At 41.1% G+C, this 20,349-nt stretch overlaps 1 protein-coding gene across 7 annotated transcripts in view; it reads right to left on the bottom strand.

Annotated features, from left to right (window-relative positions):
* The window catches only part of TRIM44 (tripartite motif containing 44), a 119,013-nt gene that overhangs the window by 37,949 nt on the left and 60,715 nt on the right, over positions 1-20,349 (bottom strand). For 3 of the 7 annotated variants that reach the window (XR_013829428.1, XR_013829429.1, XR_013829430.1), the window contains exons 4-5: positions 18,881-18,900; positions 841-957 (exon numbers count right to left, since the gene is read on the bottom strand). The exons of 1 other annotated variant lie outside the window; for it this stretch is intronic. Coding sequence is in view for 1 of the 6 variants with exons in the window: in XM_079929171.1 (XP_079785297.1) it covers positions 18,881-18,900 (20 nt within the window). In the remaining 5 variants the exon portion in view is untranslated. Of the gene's footprint in view, positions 1-840; positions 958-6,586; positions 6,835-18,880; positions 18,901-20,349 lie in introns of all 7 variants that reach the window. 3 more of the 7 variants (XR_013829427.1, XM_079929171.1, XR_013829431.1) reach the window with 2 other exon arrangements.

Genomic DNA, 20,349 nt, shown 5'->3' on the forward strand with positions numbered 1-20,349 from the left:
GGGAGAAGAGAAGCCCTACAAACCACATGACTCCTCGGCCTCCCTGCCCCCCAACCTTTCCTACAGTAACTGACTAGACAGGCATGACCACCTAACTCAAGGGCAGCTAATTAATAGACATGAATTGGCTATATTTTCTCTTGGGACTGTGGTGAGGCAATGTTGAATCCTGCATCAGAAAACTGCTATATAGCAGGGGCCAAAGTGCTGCTGCCAGGACAAGCTGAAATTATAAGGAAAGCAAACAGAGGATGCTACTCTGTGGGGTGGAGAGTAAAGCAGGAAGCAGAAAGAGACAAAGAAAGAACAGAGACTGAGAGAGCAACTTCTGGTCTTAACCAATTCCCACGCCTATGCCCATCAGGTACAGAAGTACTTCCTTTGATTGGGTCCTGTGAAATGCACCATGTCCTTTCCATACCCCATTGTGTTATCTGAGCGAGTGTGGGTGGATTTCTGTTCCTTACAATCAAATAGTCTCTGATTAATACAATAAGAAACAGGAGCCACAGTTATATCACAGAACAACTAAAAGAGTAAGAAATGGCTAAAAAAAAATCAAATCTTTCTTTTAGATCATACAGAAAGAGAGGAGAGAATGAATGAATGAGTCTTCAAAGTTGAAAAGACTCTATATTATGGCTGCCTCAAAATACTCCAAGTTTATTTCCATTATATCTATACTCTTTTTAGATATCTATACTCTTTTTAGAACGAAAAGGATTAAGGTTGGCAAAGCTCTCTTCTTATAAAATAAAGCACAATGCTGAGGACTTAAACAGTGATACAGTACATACTTTCCCCTCGCAAACCACAGTTCAAAATTCCCTTGTTACTCACAGAGTGTACAATTATGATGTCCATTCTCCACCTGCCATCAATCAACTTACTGCTGTATAGCTCTGTTCAGGCTACTGGTTCAAATGGGTCAACAACTGTGAAATCTTCTCTGATTCCCTAGGAAGAATTAGTTACTTTTTATTCTGCTTCCCATTGCACTTCACACATCTATGTGGGTTCTCACACTGGTATATTATAATTCTTTGCTCATTTCTCAATCGGACTACAAGTGCTTTGAGGGCAGCGCCCATGGCTCATTCTTTAACCCTGTTGTGCCTCGCACAGTGTCTGACTTACAAGCTGGTGGAATAAATCAAGGCTCATTAACTTTGCCTCATGGGAGACTTCCTGGAAACAGTAATTAAGATTAAAAATTTTTTGTAACAAATCAACTGAGGTTACAACTACGCACACAAATTGTGTTTAACCATTTCAACTGAGTTAGCCTATAATTTTAGTTTCAAAAGAAGTACCAAAAGCATGTCAAAATTTAAATACCTGCTGAAAAGTTGCATTGCAAAACACTGCATGGAGTTGGGGATAGGAAGGAGGTTAAACACCTCAAACTGTTAAGTACAGCTCTCATCTTTCGTGAGCTCAGACTGTACCATTAATTTAATACTGAAAATTTAACTAAAATGACCACATGAAAAAAGTGCTGAACCCAGCATTTTGGCTGAAGTGGTTAAAATGCCAGGATATAGAGGTGGACTGAGTTTCCTGGAAACAAAGTTAATGGGACAAGCAGACACGGGTTGTTGGCAACTCAGCTTTGTAAACTACTTCTTATGATGCACGGTGAAACACTCACCTCTTTAATAACTGTACTTTCCTACTGGCAAAGCTGAGGGAGGGGGATAGGAAGCCATTAGCAAGTGTGAGGTGATGCTGAAAGGGTTCTGCTGAAGAACCCATGGTGTCATTTGTTCACTGTGTATTCTGCACTTTCAAACAAGGAGAGCAGAGACTTAAGAAGCTAAACTATGATCAAGGTACTACTTTTTTTAGTGGAGACCCAAATAATAAAGTAGAGTGCTGAGATTTCAAGGCTACAGTAGGGGCCTCCTGCCACCTCTCCCACTAAATTAAAGTTATCTGAATCCCAGGGAAGGAGCAACTTGACTTACTCATCTAGTCATTGATGGAGAAGTTGGAACAAAGACCTACCTGGGACCAGGAGAGACAATTCCTTCCTAATCTGCTTATGGAGAGCAAAGGGCAAGGAAGGTCCATCCTGCCTGAATCAAGTGATCCAAGAAGCAAAGGAGAAGAAAGATACGGCCATGTTGTTTTTTTTCAATGCAGTGACTGTTACATTAACCCTGCACAACAGAGAAGAGAGGCCAAATGACTACCAGATTCTCACCAATCAGACAAGTTACTCCTCTTCCCAAGGGAAGGAGTGAGTAAAGGATAAAAGAGAGGCAGAAGCATTCCCTTGAGAGGGAGGAAGAGTGGCAGAAATTTCTGATTCTGTGCATATGTGGTATGTGGTAGGAGAGGATAAGGTTTCTCTTCAGACACCCAGGCTGACATTGTGAAGGTATTATCATAACATGAAATACACTAGAAGAAGTGTAGAAAGATGTCAGGATACCAAAAGATGCTGGAGAAACGTTGTGCATAAGGCTACATTAGTCCCATGACCTCAAGGCTCTATGTGTTCCCAAGGACCCCACTTTGGAGATGAAAAATAAATTCTATCTCCTCTTTGGATTCACAACAAACTCAAGGAGAAAGTGACCTACGAGCAAAGGCAAAGAGGAAAGGCACGCAACCCAATGGGCTGAGACAAATGCAAACTGGAGTCATTATAACATCTTTCTCTCTAAGCCAACCTTCCCTCCCATAAGCATCACTCCCAGTAGTCTGTGGTCTCCTAAGACAAAGACTCCAGAGTCTTAGCGCCAGAGAGGGATAGAGCTAGAGGGAACCTCAGGGGTCACATCAAATTCAGGTCTTTCATTTTATAAATGTTAAACTCAAGCCCAGAAGGTTCAATGACTTGCCTGAGTTTACATAACTAAGTAGCAGCAAAGCGAGGCTTGGAAGCCAGCGCTCTTGATTTAGATCTTTCTCTTTTATTTCTCAAATACAGCCACTCACTAAGTCCTCTCCAGTCCCCAAACCCACGTTTCCCCCACCTATTCTTTTCTCCCCACTGCTACTGTTCTAATCCAAGCCTAGAATCCTAGAACTTCAAGATCTTTCATGTGAATCACAGCAACGATATTCTAATCTTGTGGACCTTCGGGACTCTTCTCTCGATCTGAAGTCACTTCTCACTTGCCTCTAAAGTGATCCCCTGCTCACTGGGGTGGGCTGCACCATTTTGCCCCTGCTCTTTTCCCCTTGCCAGCATGTCCCATGCAGGGGCTGCTCTTTAGCCTTTGCCTTAGAATGAAGGAGAAGGGAGCAGAGCTGAAGCTGATCCACAGTGGACATGCAGTATGTGAGAGAAGTAAATGTTTGTTGTCACTGAGATTTCAGGGGCACTTACGTACCCATGCAGTTAGAACAGGGCCTTGCTCAAAGAAGGCACTCGGAAGATTTTTTTTTAACTGAATGAATGATCTCACTAATCCTCACAGTAATCTTATTTTAGATACTATTATCATCTTCCTATTGCAGATGAGAAAAGCAAGGCCTAAGGAATTTAAATAGCAGGGCTAGGGTTATATAGCTAGTAGGTGATGAGGCTGGAATTCAGACCCAGAACCTCTGACCCCAAAGCCCATATTCTTTAACCAGTGCATCACACTAATTCTGAGAACTCTTAAAACTGCTGGAGTCTAAAATACACATTCAGTTTTTAATTACGTATTATCTTAAAGCTGTCTGATTATTTCATATACTATATCATGCCTTGATATCCACAGGGAATTGATTCCAGGATGCCCCTCAGATACCAGAATCCATGATGTGCAAGTCCTTTATTTATATATAATGGGGTAGTACACACATATAATCTTCTGACTATCCTTTGCCATTTCCCCCTGGTTGCAGGCAAAGATTCCCTCCTAAAGACTTCTTTACTGACTGATGATGGTTGATTCAGGACAAGAGCTCACCCTTTACTTCCAGTTCTCAGGGAGTCAGAAGGCTGGCTTGAGCACTCCTCACCTTGACTCAAGAGCTCCAGAGGCAAAGACTGAATTTTAAACAGCTTTCAGGTCTGATGGAGATATAACTTTTGAAGGAGTAGATCACTTCCTTCTTCCCAGATGTCAGCCCTATCACTCAAAGGCAGGGAAGAAGAGAAATGCCTTCTAGAAAGATTGTTTTAAGGGAAGAAAGAGGAAACAGTCAGGCCTCAGTTAGAAAAGCAAGAGTCAGCACAAAAAATCTGTTTATTTTGGGAACTATCTCAGGATGACACATTTGAGTTTGCACCCTGCTTTTCCAGACAGCAAGCAGCCTGCACTACTGCTGGCTCAGACAGGCCGCTGTTCTCCAACCTCATCATGGACAAGGCACACAAGTCTGCAGCTGAAAGGGTGGCCACTGACATGAAAGCACCTCTGCAGCCCATCACTTGCCAAGGACAGGGAAAGAGCACTGCCCAAATCTCTCCACAGTCCTGAGTGCACAGTTTGCCCCATCCAAAGCTCTCACTGCTGCAGCCCTACCCTTCTCAGAAGGCTCAAGCAGAGCAGACAGGGCATGTGTGTAGCTTTAAGTGAAAAGAGCAAAGAAACTAGCCTGGAATACTTAAATTAAAACCCTTCATTAGAGCAGGTGTACATGGGTGAACTTTTATTTTTTTAATATTTATTTACTAAATTATCTATCTATCTACCTACCTCAGTGTAAGCCTACAGTGGTGATTTGAGAAGGCAGTAGAGAGAGTTGGCTAAGAATACAGACTCTACAGCCAGATGGCTTTGGTTCAAACCCTGGCGCTCTATCATTTACTGGCTATGTGATCTTGGGCAAATTATTTGGTCTTTCTGTGTTTAATTTTCCTTTCCTGGAAAATGGGGATAGTAACAGCCTCTACCCCTATGGGGCTATTATAAGGATTAAATGAACTCATGAAACGCAACACTCTTAGAAAAGTGCCTGGCACACAGCAAGACCTCAATCAGTGTTCGCTATTATGGCCATGATCATTATTATCTAAAGAAGAGCCAAGGATTCATGAGTCCTGGTCAGTCATTTTCCAAGTCTGGAACACAGAAAAGTACTGCTCATGTATATAGTTATCAAATAGTGTAACAGACTTGCTATGCCTACTACTGAGATAAAGAAAAATCAAGTACAGATGCTGCCATTCAGAAACTCACAGGCTGTTGGTGGATAACAAACGCAGATTCACAAATAACAGCTGCAGGTAAATGACCTGCACAAGGTGACAGACTGAGAATATAATCAAGTGAATCTAAGGTTTTCCTATTCCAAACGAGGGTTCTCTCTACAACTTTGAAAACAGGTTTTGCATAGCTATTTGTTTATTCAAAAATTAACTGAGTCCCTATAATGTTCTAGGCACTAACAGTACAGTGGTGAAAAAGACAAAGCTTTTACCCTCATAACATTTATTTTCTAGTGGGGAAGAAAGAAAATAATAAGTTAAATACATTTTCATGCAGTGACAAGTATATGCAGAAAACCAAAGCAGGTAAGGAAGGAATGAAGGTCTGAAGAGGCAACATTTCAGCAGAGGCCTAGATAATGTGAGAGAAGGAGCCATCTGAAGATCTGGGGATAAGCATCAGGTGGAAGGGAACCCAAGCACGAAGGCCCTGAAGTAGGAAGGAATGTGACCTCTGTCTGAAGGAGAGTAAGAAAGCTGCATAGCTGGAGTGAGCCGTGGGGTGAGCAGCAGATGTGAGGATGGTGGGAATCTCATCTTGTGTGACTTTATCGGTCCTCCTCCCCCCAGGTTACTCTGAAGCAAGTTCCAGACATGATATAATGCATACTGGAGCATTCTAAATAGAATAATTACATGACTTCCTTTGTATCCTAAAAGATCATTCTAGCATCTATGTGAATAATGGAATGGAGGGGTTACAGTGAGGGGAAGGATGAGTAACAGTGGCAATGAGGGAACGACAGTAGAATTCTTGGAGAGAAATTACGTGGCCCGGACCGGTATAGTGAGGGAGTGGAGGTGAGAAGTCCTTATAGTTGAGGGTAAATCTGACAAAATTTGTTGATTAATTGGATTTGCAATGTGAAGAAAAGAGAGATATTGAGTATGACTCTTAGGTTATTGGCCTGAGACAAGATGATGCCATTTACTGCAAAGGAGAAGTCAAGGTCAGAAGCATGCTGGAGAGGGAGGAGAACGAGTTATGTTTTGAACAAAAGCAGCTATGAGAGCAAAGGCACAGGATGTATAACAAGAAGGCGTCACTCCAAGTCCTGACTCTTGCCACTCCTAGCTCTAGCTGGGCCACGTTGGACAGGTCACTTACTCTCATTCAATTTCCTCATCTATGTAACATGGGGATAGCAAAACCACCTCTCAGGTTTGCTCAAATAAGGAAATGAGATGTCTGTGTACACCCTGTAAATTGTAAAGGTGCTGAATCAAGGGTAATCTTCTTGTTTCCTTTGTTATTGCTGATAAATATTTGTTTAAATGACTCATACATGAACCTCAGGTTACAAACACAATTATGTCTTAACAAATAACATTATGAAAAGACAACTTTATATCACCCAGTTCTGTTTTGCTTGTTTAATGCTTATACTTTCTAAGGGTATAGGGCATCATTTGCATTTCTTATTTGCATACCTTACTATCATTCATGTAGGTTATCGCATTTGATCCTTAATATAGACAGAGTGGGTGCTAGATGACTGATGAGAAAACTGAGGGACAGAGAAGTACTATCAAAGGCCTGACATCCTAGTCTTACTGCCTTCCTCTCTTGGTCTGTAAGTCAGAATACTGCGATCCTGGCGTATAATCCACTTGGCATCAGGGCCTGGTCATATCAGGGAAATTTCTGACACACAGAATGCTGAGCACCTCCATGACCACTGGTAAAAGAAACAAACACAACTACTTAGATGCAGCACTTAACAGTTTGCAAAGTACTTTTATATATATTTTTTCTTAGTTCCCCCAACCTGTGGTAGGCATATGATAGCTATTAGATGTAAGAGGCACTGTCATGTAACAGAAGGATACGCCCACTTTATACACTGACTTAAAATAGGAAAAATGATATTTTTCTGTATTGCTTTGTATTTAGTAATGTTCCTCGTCACTGTCTGTTTCAGTCATTCATTCAACCAATATCTGAGGGTCTACTCCATACTAGGCAATGTGCTGGGTGCTTGGTATACACTGGAACTAAAACTTTTTTATTGTTAAAAAATGACACAAATTATGTTATTAAGACGAAAAGAACAAAAAACTTATTTATGATGGCTATTTTATTTTTGAATGGAATCACGGACATCCAAGATTCATTTTCATTTCAATTAAAAAAAAATATCCCAGTGGCCCTCTCTAGACTTTCTTTTGCCAGGAATCTGTACCAGTTTCAATTATTTGTACCTCTGATAGCTACACTCCCATTTGTATTAGACATAAATTACCTCAATAACAGTAGAGAAATGGTTCAGAAGACCTAGTTTTTTGGAGTACAACAAGATTTCAACCTAAGAGATGTGGACTCTTACTATATATTGCCTTACATTTCTTATACTCTCTTTCTAGATGGCAAATCATCAGCAGTAGGTCTCAACATCTAGTGGACGATGAGCCACATCCATTGAGGAACACTGTTTCTAAAGGATATTTACGTGATAGGGGTTAAAGGATCCTTATGGTCAATAAGTTTGGAAATGCTGGGTTAAACAAAGTAAATAAGTCTCATTATCACAGGACTGCTCGAAGACTTTATTATACCATGGTACTGTGGAACTCCAAGAGGTGAGTAAATAAGCAGCATTTGCCAGACTTATTGGACCACGGAACCCTAGTTTAAAAGACTAAGTCAACAACTCAATCAGTGTTCAGTCTAATATACCTGGGAAGGCTCTGCACTGGGGGATTTCCATTTATAACTGCACATGACATGCATCTTTTCAGTAGGGTGCTGATTCTTTAAGCTTGGGGAGAGCTGAGCAGACACAGAATAGATGTATGGCCCTGAAATGTGGAGGAGAGACCAATCACTATATAGTAAGCACCGTGAAAAAAGGGACCGTTTTTGGTTCTGATTTCTATGATAGTTGCAACACCTAGCGCTGCCTGGCACATAGCAGACATTGGAAATAATTTGTTAAATAAATGGCTAAATGGAATGAAACCTACAGAAATGAAAGGAGCTTATGTCAATTTCAGAATGAGTGGCTACATTGTTTTTCTGTCTTCAATGATTTTGATTTCCATATCTAGACTCCTAGTCAGTGCTTAATTTATTTTCTTAGAACAAGACTGAGAATTATTCCAACCGCCTTTTGCATCATGACCCTGCACTAATCTAATAAGAGAAAGGTTACATTGCTCTTTGTAGATGAACAGCACATTAATGAGATCTTCTTGAAATGATCCCACTTCCATTATGCAGACAAAATTACATTTTCCAGCATAATTATTGTGTCAGTCGAGCTCCCAAATTTTGATATTAATTGTTTCACTTGCAAAGGCAACAACAACTTATTAGTCTGTCAAACCTCTGGAAAATCAAGGGGAAGCTCATAGTTTTAAGTAGTGATTATCAACCTATACTTCTCCTGCATTCTATCTTTTACACATTTTCCTACTAGCCAGAAGGACTAGGCGAGTTTTATTCCCTGTATTACGTTTTAACAGAAGAAGTAATGGGTTTCTTTAAAATGTTTTTAAATTACATACCGCTTACATTCCTCAATCCTTACTTGAGACTCTAGACTACAAGTTCTTTGAGGGCATGGACCTTGAATGTTTTGTGGAAAACTGTATTCTGAGCACCAAAGACAATGCCTGGAACAAAGTATGTGATCTGTAAATACTGCTGAATGAGCACCATGCTTCTCCTTTCACTGAGACTCGCTGTTTTAAAGGAAAATCTTCCTCCCTCTCCTTCTCTCTTCCCTCCTTTCTTTCCCCTCTCTCTCTCTCCCCCGCCAACTCTCTCTTTGTCTCTCTCTCATACACACACGTGTACATTACACATACACTCTGGAATACAGGGAGGTCTTGCTATACACTGTGGCATTTTCCCCATGAACAATACATAAAACATGGAAGTTTGGTGAAAATATATCATTAGAGGAGTTTTGGACAGTCACTTTGCATTGTGTAATGTCATCTCCTCTTCTAAGCCTTAACATGCCCTGAGCCACAGAACAAGTTAGGAAGAAATCCTGACTCACACTTATTCATCTGGTCAGAGCTTGAGACACAGGGCTAACCTGTGAACTATGAGTCTGACAGATCTCAAACACATGATAGGACATTCTCCAACACTGCTTATCTAGTAATTTTTATTTTGTAGCTTACATTTATTCTACTAGAAAAAATATTATTTTCCTTTTTATTGTAAACTGTTTAATCTACTTAAGTCTGATATTATTCTAGATTGGGACCACGACTTCCCCATAGAGTGGTAGAGGTTTTATTTTAAAAACACAAATCAATAGGATAATAGGACTCAGTATATTGACTTAGTAGCTCTGTTACCTTGGGCAAAGTGCTGAACATGTCTAAGTCTGATATGAGAATAACAACAGCACTGTCCTCCTAGGTGGCTGTAAGGCTTAAATGAGATAGATGATCCATGCGGAATGCTTAGCTTACGTTCACTATTGCAATCTCTGAGGGGCTGATAGACTACTAGCCGTGATGATCAAGGACCTAAACAAGTTCATCACCTCTGCAAGTCTTCTTTTTATTTTCTTTCTAATATGCCACTCTCCCTCATTCCAACCACAGAAGCAGAAACTCACAATGGGTAGGCCTTGTGGGTCCTGTTTTACCTCCAAGCGTGAATTCTTCCTGCAGTTTGGATAGTGCTTCTGGCTCGGTAATGTCATTTAGGGTAGTCATTTATCTGGTCCCCTGCATTTCTTTTTACAGCGTATGTAACTTCCTCTTTCTTTATTTGGTTCCTTAAAGAGTCTTGATTGGCTGGGAACTCGACCCTTCATTTTCATTTATCAAAAATTCCTAACCAGAGGGGATGAGTGCTGAATCCCAGGGGCATACTGGGCTGGAGCATCTGTGCCTGGCCTTTTTATCTATGCAGCTGGCTGGTAATTGCTAAGTTTTCCCTTCTGAAACAATTATCCCCCCATTTCTCTCCCCACCTCCACCCCACCCCCAGTTAATTATCAGTTCTAGAATTAAACTGCTTGCCTCTCCTGCTGTTGTCATGACAACAGTTGGCCTGCACCTGCCACTGGGTGAACAGTGGCTCTTTCAGAAGAGGTGATGGCAGTTGCCCGCTCCACAAAAGCCAGGGAGCAAACTAACGTTTACCTGTCTGGGGAGAGAAGTTCCTATTCATTCCACCTTAGGCATTTTCCTCGCAAGTTCCACCTCAACTTCTGTCTCATACAAACTGCTTGTTGGCACTCAATAAAGAAAATGAAAAAAATTTTTCTGATAAAAATGCCAAATCCCTGTTGGCTTGTCACAATTCCATCCATTAACTTTACTTATTCCCAGCCAAGATGTTGGAAGATGTGAATCGTCCATCTCCTGAGAAAGGCAGGGTAGTGTAGTGGTTGAAGGCACGGAATTTTAAGCCTGACAGATCTGGGTTCTAATCCTGGCTGACTTACTTTCTAACTGTGTGACCACGGCTTAGTCACTTAACTTCTTATAATATCAATTTCCTCATCTGTAAAAAGAAGATGAGAATAACTATATTTAACAGGTTTTTTAAGCTTTGAAATAATATACATAGGTCTAGCTCCTGTTTTATGTTCGACACATAAGCAGGTATCACTATTAGAGCTGTTTAGCTGCTAGCCCTGAACAACCCTGAAAGTCAGGGCAAAGTTGGCAGCTTGGTCAGTTTTAACTGGTTCTTGTCTGAGTGGCAATACCTGCGAGATGGAATAAGACTGCACACTGCCCCACAGCATCTGGACCAAGATGCATCTGGCAGCCAGGGACAGCTGAGAAATGCTTCTTTGCCTACCTTCTCTGTAATTCTGTCAGCCCCTCCCTCTCTGTACAGTTTTTCTCATGCTCAATCTCACTTCCCTTTAAACAGAATTGATAGAACCAGAGGGGAAGGAGACATGTACTCACCAAGGAAACAAAATGCTTTTCTGTTTTACAACCACATTACAACCTACAGGGAACAACTGGTAGTGGTGCTAAGGAGTGGGGGAATGAGGCACTTATGTAAGAAAGTGTTTTTCTTCCCTAAAACGTCTGCTTGTGGCTAAAGAAGTATTTTTTTTTATGACCCTATAACCACTCATAGTAGGTCCTAGGTCCAAACAGGACAGGCCCTTGAATATTGGTCCTTGGCAAAGACCTCACCATTTAGGGTACCCCAGTTTTATCACAGCCTTTGGATACCTTTCTCAATGTTCTGAAACTACCTTCTTGCAGTTCTAATTTTAAAGAAACCTGCACTCAATGACTGTAAACTTCATACCGTCTTGAAAAGAAAAAAGAAAAAACCTAAAACAAAACAAAAAAACACACCCGCTTCTGCTCCCAACATCTGGTACAGACACGTGCTGTGGGTTTCCGGGTAAAGAGGTGAATGCAGTTCAGCCACATGGAACTTACAAAAAAAGGAAGGCTCCTTGGAAGTTATTGGGGAAATGGAATTATTCACCTCTTGCCTGCCTCTCACTGACAGAAAGTAAGAAGATGCTAGAGACCAGCACATTTCTCCTAAAATGAAAAGGACACCACTAACAACATTTTGCCGTGGCTGCCACAGGTGAGGGAGGGCATAACCAATGACATCAAATTTAGTTATTCTTAAGACACAGACTGGAGTTTTTTGACTTCCTAAAATCTATTATGCTTAGTGCCAGTCCAAAATGGCTACGAAGATAAACCAGGAAGAAGAGAACTAGGCTCCAACCAGGCTCTTCAGCACCAGATCTAACTCAGGGACAAATGTGACATCAATTTAATTCTTTGACTAGTTTCTAAGAAATATCTGTAGACTTAAATCTATTTGGAAAATGTTGGTGCTTTAGTATTCCTTATCTCCATCAATTTAGAAGGAACTGGGTATCTACTCTCCAAATTTGATTGTAAGTTAGAGGAAGGCTGGAGCTGTCAAAACAAGGTATAAATAAGATAAAAATCAAACAATTTCCTTTTATAATTACTTTATCCCAGTTGCTTGCTTTTCCATATAAAAGAAGAAACCCAAAAGGAGAACACTTTTAATGCTTCATAAAATACTTGTCCTTTAAGTATAGTAAAATGTGCTGCTTGATGGAGAAACTGAGGCACAGAGAAAGCAAACAATTTACACATAACTCATGAGATGTGACTACCGGAAGAGATCCATAAGATTCAAAAGTCCATCCATTTCTTCTATGAATAGGACCATGCTGTAGTCAAGCGGTAAAGCCTAACAGGAAACGGTACAAACCTTTTGGTGCCTCAAATGACACACAAGACCCTGTACAAGGGAGACTCAGCCTCCCTCTTCTCATCCCCTGCCAACAGTCCAGTCATGTAGCTCCTCACCATTCCCCATATAGCACATGCGTTTTCATTCCTCTGAGTCTTTAGAAATGCTGATCCCTGTGCTTGTATGGCCTTCCTACCCTTTGCATCTGCAAAACCCTACCCCTACACCCATCCTTCAAAGTCCAGCACAAATGCTATCTTTTCTGATTCTCTATCCTGAGTTAGTTGTATCCTATTCTACATCCAACATATTTATTATAGAGAATCTTTATACTGTAGTGGTTAAGAGCCCACATTCTCAAGTCAGCCTACTTGAATTTGAATTACTGGCTCTACCACTTTTTAGCTGAGTGACCTCGTTAGTGTATGTATAACCTCTCTGCAACTCAGTTTTCTCATTTGGCTGAGAAATGAAGATAATGTATTAGCCACTTGTTAGGACTGTTGTGAGAAATAAAAAATGTTTAAAATACTTCGTGGTACATGGTTGGCAATCAATAAATGCTTCCTTATAGTAATTTATAATTATAATAATAATTATTATATTGTACCTAAATGTGAAATTGTTTACTTAGTTCTCTCATTTGAACTAGACTTTGATATCTTTAAATGCAGGGACAAAGTCTTTTTCATCTGCGTATCTCTGAGGCCTAGCATGGGGCCTGGCAACACAGTAGACAATTGAAAATGAATGAAAAAATTCCTCTGCAATTTTTCTTGCTAAAGAGATTAGGAAACAGAGCTCCTAGAGGTAAATGTTATCCTGATAAGCTCTGAGGTCAAAGACATAAACAAGGTTAGCCTGTCAAGCATCATAACTACATATTGGATGGCAAACAAAAGTTGATTAGCATAAAACCACACCATGGAAAGTGACATCCAGGTCTCTTCCCACTGGGCCTTTTTTCTTAGCATTATGAAGCCAGAAAAGGCAGGCAGGTGTATGTCAGAATACAGGCTGCTCCTAGCTGGCATTTCCACTGTGAGGCAGATGAAATAAACTAGAGGTACCTCAGCTGACTTTTCCAGCTGTGAATGGATTCTCTGGTTATAGGCCAATATGCACAAAATAAAATAAAGTTGTGACTCTCGCAGGTAAATATCTGAAAATCAATTACTTTCAGAAGAAGGTTTGCTTTTATTATAGATAGGCAGTACAATGCATAGCATGGCTTCATCCTTCATCTGAGTGAGTAGAGGATAAATAATTCATATCAGCAGAGGAAAACAAAGTCAGCTCAGGCTCCATAAGAGGGAAATGTGACAGCTAAGAGACTCTCTGTACTGAAGACAAACTTAGATGTTGGAACCCCACTTCTGGATAACACACAGCCCTGACAGTTCCACTCTATGTCACAGGTATCAGAGACATTTTCTTTGGCTTCCAGCTAGGTTCTTCTGAAATGAAGATAATGTAAAAACAAAACCATACATTTGCAATCGGAGGACAAAAGAAACCTAAGCATATCACTGACTTAGACCCCTCTTATCTCTACAAACTAAGTCATCAGGAAGAGAAATGTCATATCTAAGAACATATATATGATTGTTATTTTAGAGGGGAGAAAAAGAGTACCTAGTATATAGCCCCAAGAAAATGTTTAAAGAAACAAAATTGAGAAATGTACAAAAAAATCTACCAAATTACAGAACCTAGAAGCAGATTCTTTTCATTTCATATTTAATATATGACTGTATTCCTCCACATATTTAATATATGATTGTATTCCTCCACTGTATTTATATCCCAAAAAACTGGGTGCAGAGTGGGGGAAAGAAAGGCTAGTATTTACAGGGAAGTAAAAACAGACTACAAAGAAGCAAGGAGGTTAAAGGACTTGCCCAAGGTCACACCGTTGGTCCCAGGTAAACCAAGGATAGAAGGCAGGTCTGCTGACTCTCCTTGAGCTCCTATTCCTTCAGAACTCATTGCCCATTTGATCAGAGAATCAGCATGGGTCAGATTCACACTGATCTCAGCAGGAGCTTTTTGCCTGAATAAGAGCCAGCTCTAAAGATGAAAAGTTCTACCAAAATCTTAAGTATGGCTGTTACTGTTAAAAAGCCTTTTTCTTCTTAGTTAAAAAAAATTCACAGAAAATCTCAATCGCAAATCAAAATTTAAAACTGACCTTGCTCCTGTGTCCTCTGAACACAAGAGTTTAAGGGTCCTTCCCTCTCTGACTTCCTTCCACTACACAACAGCTCTAAGGCAGCAGAGCCCACTGCCACCCCCTCTCCGTGAACATACATTACTTCTCAGCAGGCTCCGGCAGGAGCACAGAAGGAGCCAATCTGCGAGGGCGCAAACACAACATCTCCCATAATAGCACGAGGAGACAGAAAATTGCTGCCAAAAGTGTAAACTGCTTTTTTTTTGCTTGGAAAAAAAGAATCACTCTGGGCTTCAAAGACACCCTCTTCAAAGGTGACTCTACAGTGGTTAATATCCACGTTCCACATATTAGGACTTTTGCTCCTCCATACCCTCCAAGAAACCTTGTCATCTGCACGACTGTATCATGGGTGTGAAGAGTAACTACTGGATGGAGGGGCAACTGGCAGCTAATTCTGCAGGGTCAAAGGAAGGCTTGCTTACCTGTTCCCCCGGGAGTCTAAAAGCACCCCTTTTGCTGCTGACCCTCAGGGGACACTGTGTGAGGATGAGATGAAGAAATATCCCCTCATAATGACAGAGGCTAAGGAGAGGAGAGGTAGCGTGCAGCAAACAGAGGCCACATCATTTCAATGTCAAAGCCAGTAAGAACTCCTAGGTGAGAGGAACAAGACCAAAGTGATGCGCTGACAAGTGGGCGTGAATCCTCTTATTCATTCAGGGTCACAGAGAGAAGTGTGCTGGCCTCTCAGAGACAGGTGGTTGAAGGCGTGAGCTCTGAAGCCAGACTAGATTCAAGTCCTAGCTCTGCTTCTACTAGCTGTGTGATCTAGGGCAAGTTAATCTTTCTGGGCATTCATTTCCTCATTTTACAAGTAGAATAATAACTACATCATTAGCTTTACATGAGGGTTAAAAGAGAATATATATAAAACACTGTACGTAGTAAAACTTAAACAGCAGCTTTGCCTATTATTGTTGTTAATTACAGGACAAATACACAATAAAAATCAGAACAAGGCACAGACATGACCAAAAGCACAAATACTTGGCCACCTCACGTCAAACAGCTTGGGAAGTCAAAACTGAAAACAAAAAAAAAAGGCAGGGAGACTCTAGCTGGTAGAATGGAGAAAAATACAGATCTATTATAGACAAATAATTTTCAAAAGGACAGGAATTTTCCTTTGTTCTGACCACCATGGAGAGTGGCTGGAATTCAATTCTCCCTGGACTTCTGTGCAGACAGCAGGGAAGTGGCTGTGTGGAAAGAATACTAGCAAAGGAGACACAGGCATGAAAATCCAAGCAGACCTGGAACGCAGGGTCTCCAGATTCATTTCTCTTCCATCCCCTGTGCAGGCAGACCCACACTCCTTCCTGTTTTCCTTACACATCAAACTCTCATTTAACACCGTCAGCAATACAAAAGCCTTTGGAACAAAACTCTGGCTTACTGAGACAGTAAAGTATATCATAAAAGAGAAATTTCAGATCAAAGGCAATCTGCCCTGAAGTGTTAATTGGAAGAAACTGAGCCAAATGGTAGTTCAGCACAAACTGAATGGAACCAACAAGTATGAATTTAAAGGGTAAAAGGAAAATTTGACTCATCTTTCCTCTTTCTGCCAAATTGGAACATGATTTTTTTCAAGTGCTCATTTTACCAATAAAGTCCCAGTCCAAGAGAATCCCTACTGACATCCACGGCAGCCTGGCTCGAGGGAGACAGCGTGACATCTTGGTTGCTAGTAAAGAAACTCTATACTTCACCACAATCTTGTCAAAATGACAAGAAGGAATCTGCAATTAAACTCTGAAGCCAGTATCTCACACTGAATAGTATCTTTGAAGGGAGTTAATCTCTTCACAAGGTCCCTGTATTCTTCTAATCAACATGACTCTGGCATGTAGCCATAAAGACAAGATGAACATGTCCATCCTTATCAGGCTCTCCCAAGACAGAAATGCCATTTCTATCCTGTGGAGTCTGCTCGCTACATCTGCTAAGGTGTTTTCTTTATACTGGTCTTGTTTGAACTCTCTTTCTGAGGAAGAAAAGGTCTAGGGCTCTGCTTGGTCTGGATTTTAAGGAGCTGGAGCTAGAGCTAGTTTTGAGCGAAGAGGCAGAGTGCCAAGGAGATAATTTAAGGAGTTTATCTAAACCAAAGGTCTGTGTAAAATGGTGAGAACTTGGTCAATAGCTAGAGAAGATGTTGATATAAGCTCCCATCACTAGCCTAATCTAACTAGTCTCCCAGGCTCTGACCCACCTCCAATTCATTTTCCATCCTGCAGGCAGAGGAGACTTCCTAAATGCAAATCTACTCAGGTTAATCCATGTTTTAAATTATTTAATGCCCTCCCACACTCTGCGGGAGAGAGCTCAGATACCTGAAGGAGGTCTGTAAGGCCCTCAGTGATCTGGACTCTGCTTTCTTTCCTCCGCTCTTCTCTTGTCTGGAGCTATTACACAAGTTGTTTCCTATCCATAGGACAGCTCTATCTCTGCCTCTCCTTTGTCTGCCTTCTCATCCTTCAGACCTCCATTTACACATAACCTTTTCTGGTGAGCTTCCCTTCCTAAAGCAGCCTAAACTTCACTTAATCATAGTACTTCCCCCAAAGTAGAAGTGCCCAGTTATATGCCTGTCTCTCCTACTAGACTTAGGATCCACAAGGCAGGGACCATGTCTGTCTTAATTTTCATTATATGCCCAGTATATAGCACAGGGCCTATACACTGGGTCATGAGAAAGGGAGGAAGGGAGGAAAGAAATGAACCACAACATAAAGGGAGCCTGTTCCTGAGAATGGGGGGAGGATAGAATTTAAAGGGATTCCCTGAAGCTCTGCAGGTTTAAAGCGGGATGCCTGTAGCTTTAGCCACAGAGGACAAGGAACAAGATCTAGGCTGAGAACTACAGTTCTCAAGGGAAGGAAGCAGCAGGAGATGAAGATGTGGAATAACATTTGGCACTAAGAGAGAGGCTCAGGATGTGGGGAGGGAGAAAGGAAAAAGAAGAAACTGTATTTGTTGATTTGTAAATAAAACCAAAGGGCCAAATCCTGGCTCCAGTAAGGTAACCTTGGACAACTCATTTAGCTTCTTTCAATGAGAAGCTTGAATTAGATAAGTGATTTTCTTTCTTTTTTTTTTTTTTTTTGCGGTACACAGGCCTCTCACTGTTGTGGCCTCTCCCGTTGCGGAGCACAGGCTCTGGATGCGCAGGCTCAGTGGCCATGGTTCACGGGCCCAGCCGCTCCGCAGCATGTGGGATCTTCCCGGACCGGGTCACGAACCCGCGTCCCCTGCATCGGCAGGCGGACTCTCAACTACTGCGCCACCAGGGAAGCCCTAGATAAGTGATTTTCAAACTGAGTTCTCAGGAACCCTAGGTTTCTGCAGCAGCCCCTCAGGGTCTATTGGAAGGAAGAGAGAAGTTTCACCAGTAGATGTGGCCCCAACTTTAACCAAACAAAAAAAATGTTTTGCATACATTGGAGTTCTACTTAAAGCCCATTTGAAAAAAAGGTGTTTCTACTAAAACTAAAGTTTGAATAGCTGTGGCCTGGATGAATGTTCTGATACCTCCCAGACTTAACAGTCCTGGATCCTACATGACAGAGGGGACCCAACTGGACACTGCATTTTACTTTGTACAAATGCCCCTTGATTGTGTTCACAGCATAGCTATAGCATTTCCTAGAGCTTGTTCTCACTGCCTGAGCAGAAAGACAGCAAAGGTAAGTAAACTAAAGTCCAGGTTCACTACAAGCCTGAGGCAATGATAAAATGCACTTTTAAATTTCATGTGGTGAAACAGAAGCACAAAGAAACATTTTTTTTTTCCTAAACAAAGTTTTGTATACCTATGACCTCAGATTCACTGTATAGGTGTCTTGAGTCAGACCCAAGGATGTTACAGGTCACAAATAAAGAATATTGAAACCAGAGTCCATTAAAAGAAAAAAAAAAAAAGGCAATCCAATTCCAATCAAGAAAGAACAATGCAAAAGTTTACCTATTCAGTCTACCTGATACCTAATTACCATTCAAATATAGTACCTACTTGTCTCAACAAGGTATTCTGAAGGTGCTACAGAATAAAGCAAAGTTACTGTCATTACATACTTTAAAGACTATCTTTATCTGAAGGTTACAGACAGGAAATGGCATAGATGGGGAGGGAGATGGGAATCTTACAAAATAAGATCTTCAAAGCCCTGGAATAAGATGGAGATCCCTTTTCTGTGCTGGTCCTTGGCTGGTCATATTTCACGGGGGCATTAGAAGGCCACAAATGTCACTCTACTTCAATTCTGAGAACAGACAAACAACAATAATGTGATCTTACCTGGGTCCTTCCTCGTCGCCCTGAAAGAAAGAGAAAGAAACAGCATAAGAAATCAGGATCAGTAGAGACTGATTTAGATTTCTTTCTTTTCCCTCTTCCCTCCCAACCCGAAAGCAAGGCTTGTACATTTATTGTAACAGAGACAAGCCAGTAGACATCTAAGGGCTAAGACAAGGGCTAATATAACCCAATGTTCAAACCGCCCAGCAGAGATGAACTAATAATTTGCCCTTGTAAGCAGAGAGGTGAATGCATAGACCTAGGAGGCCTAAATAATAGCCTTGCCTTTTTATTTGTATGGCTGGCAGTATTTAGTTCTGAGCAAACTGACAGCCCAAAATAGCAGCAGGTCTTAAGCAAAAGCTGACCAGCTCCAAAAGCATCAAGCTGTTTCCCTAAAAGACTCACCTCTGCCTTGGCCTAGCATTTTTTTTCTCCAAACAAGAACGCAGAAAAACTCTAATGTAGAGCACACTATGGTGCAAAAGGCTCCGAACTGGGACTCAGGAAATTGGAATTCTACTCCAAGCTCCATTATTTATTAGCTATGTGCTCTTGGGCAAGCCGATTAACTAATTAATCTGGACCTTGGTCTTCTCCTTTGTAAAAGGACAGTTCTGACGTTTGATGATCCACATCATTCTTCAGCCAAACAATGACTTTTTTCTTTTTCTCATTCACTCTTTACAAAAACAATGTGTGAGGGCAATTTTACCAGGTACTGTATTCTGTGAGCCTAACTTTAACAGTGATCACAGCAGATTTCTTTGAGCCTCTTTTTCGGACCAAACCAGATTTTTCAAATGACACTCAAGCCTTTTCCAAGGGACCTCACTCATCCTTTTGGGGACAGAGCATCTTTTACATCCTCCTCTTTAGTCATTCAGGATTGGTTTCAATAGACTGTATCTCCTAGTTGGAGATAACTCCCCAGACAACTTATTTGATTGATGGATGGACTGATTGGATGATTCTATAGGTAAGGTATAAAGGAGAATGAGCTCTGGAGTCAGACACTGGATTCAAATCTTGACTCCATTATTGCTTGCTGTGTTACCCTGGTCAAATTATTTTGCCTCTCTTAACTACAGTTTTCTAATTTGTAAAATAGGGGTAAAAATTGTCCCTATAACACAGGATGAGTATGAGGATTAAGTGAAATAATGTGCACAAATGTCAAGCACAGTGCCTAAGATACAGAATGCACTTAATAAAGGTTATTATCAATATCACTAACAATTCAGTATGATTCATTAAGAAGCTATTACGTGCGGGTGCTGAGGGTAAAAGATAAAACACCCATAATGATCTATCCTTCTAGGAGCTCCCATTCCGGAGCAGGGGAAACAGACAGAAAATGAACTATGACTAAATGTCTTAAGGGTGCTACCAAAGACATAAACTGAATGCTGAGGAAGTGATAAACACTGCCTCTCCTGGAGAAGGGGGAGAAGGCTTTACAGAGAAGG

This window comes from Stenella coeruleoalba (assembly GCF_951394435.1).
Source record: "Stenella coeruleoalba genome assembly, chromosome: 8".
Classification (NCBI taxonomy): domain Eukaryota; kingdom Metazoa; phylum Chordata; class Mammalia; order Artiodactyla; family Delphinidae; genus Stenella; species Stenella coeruleoalba.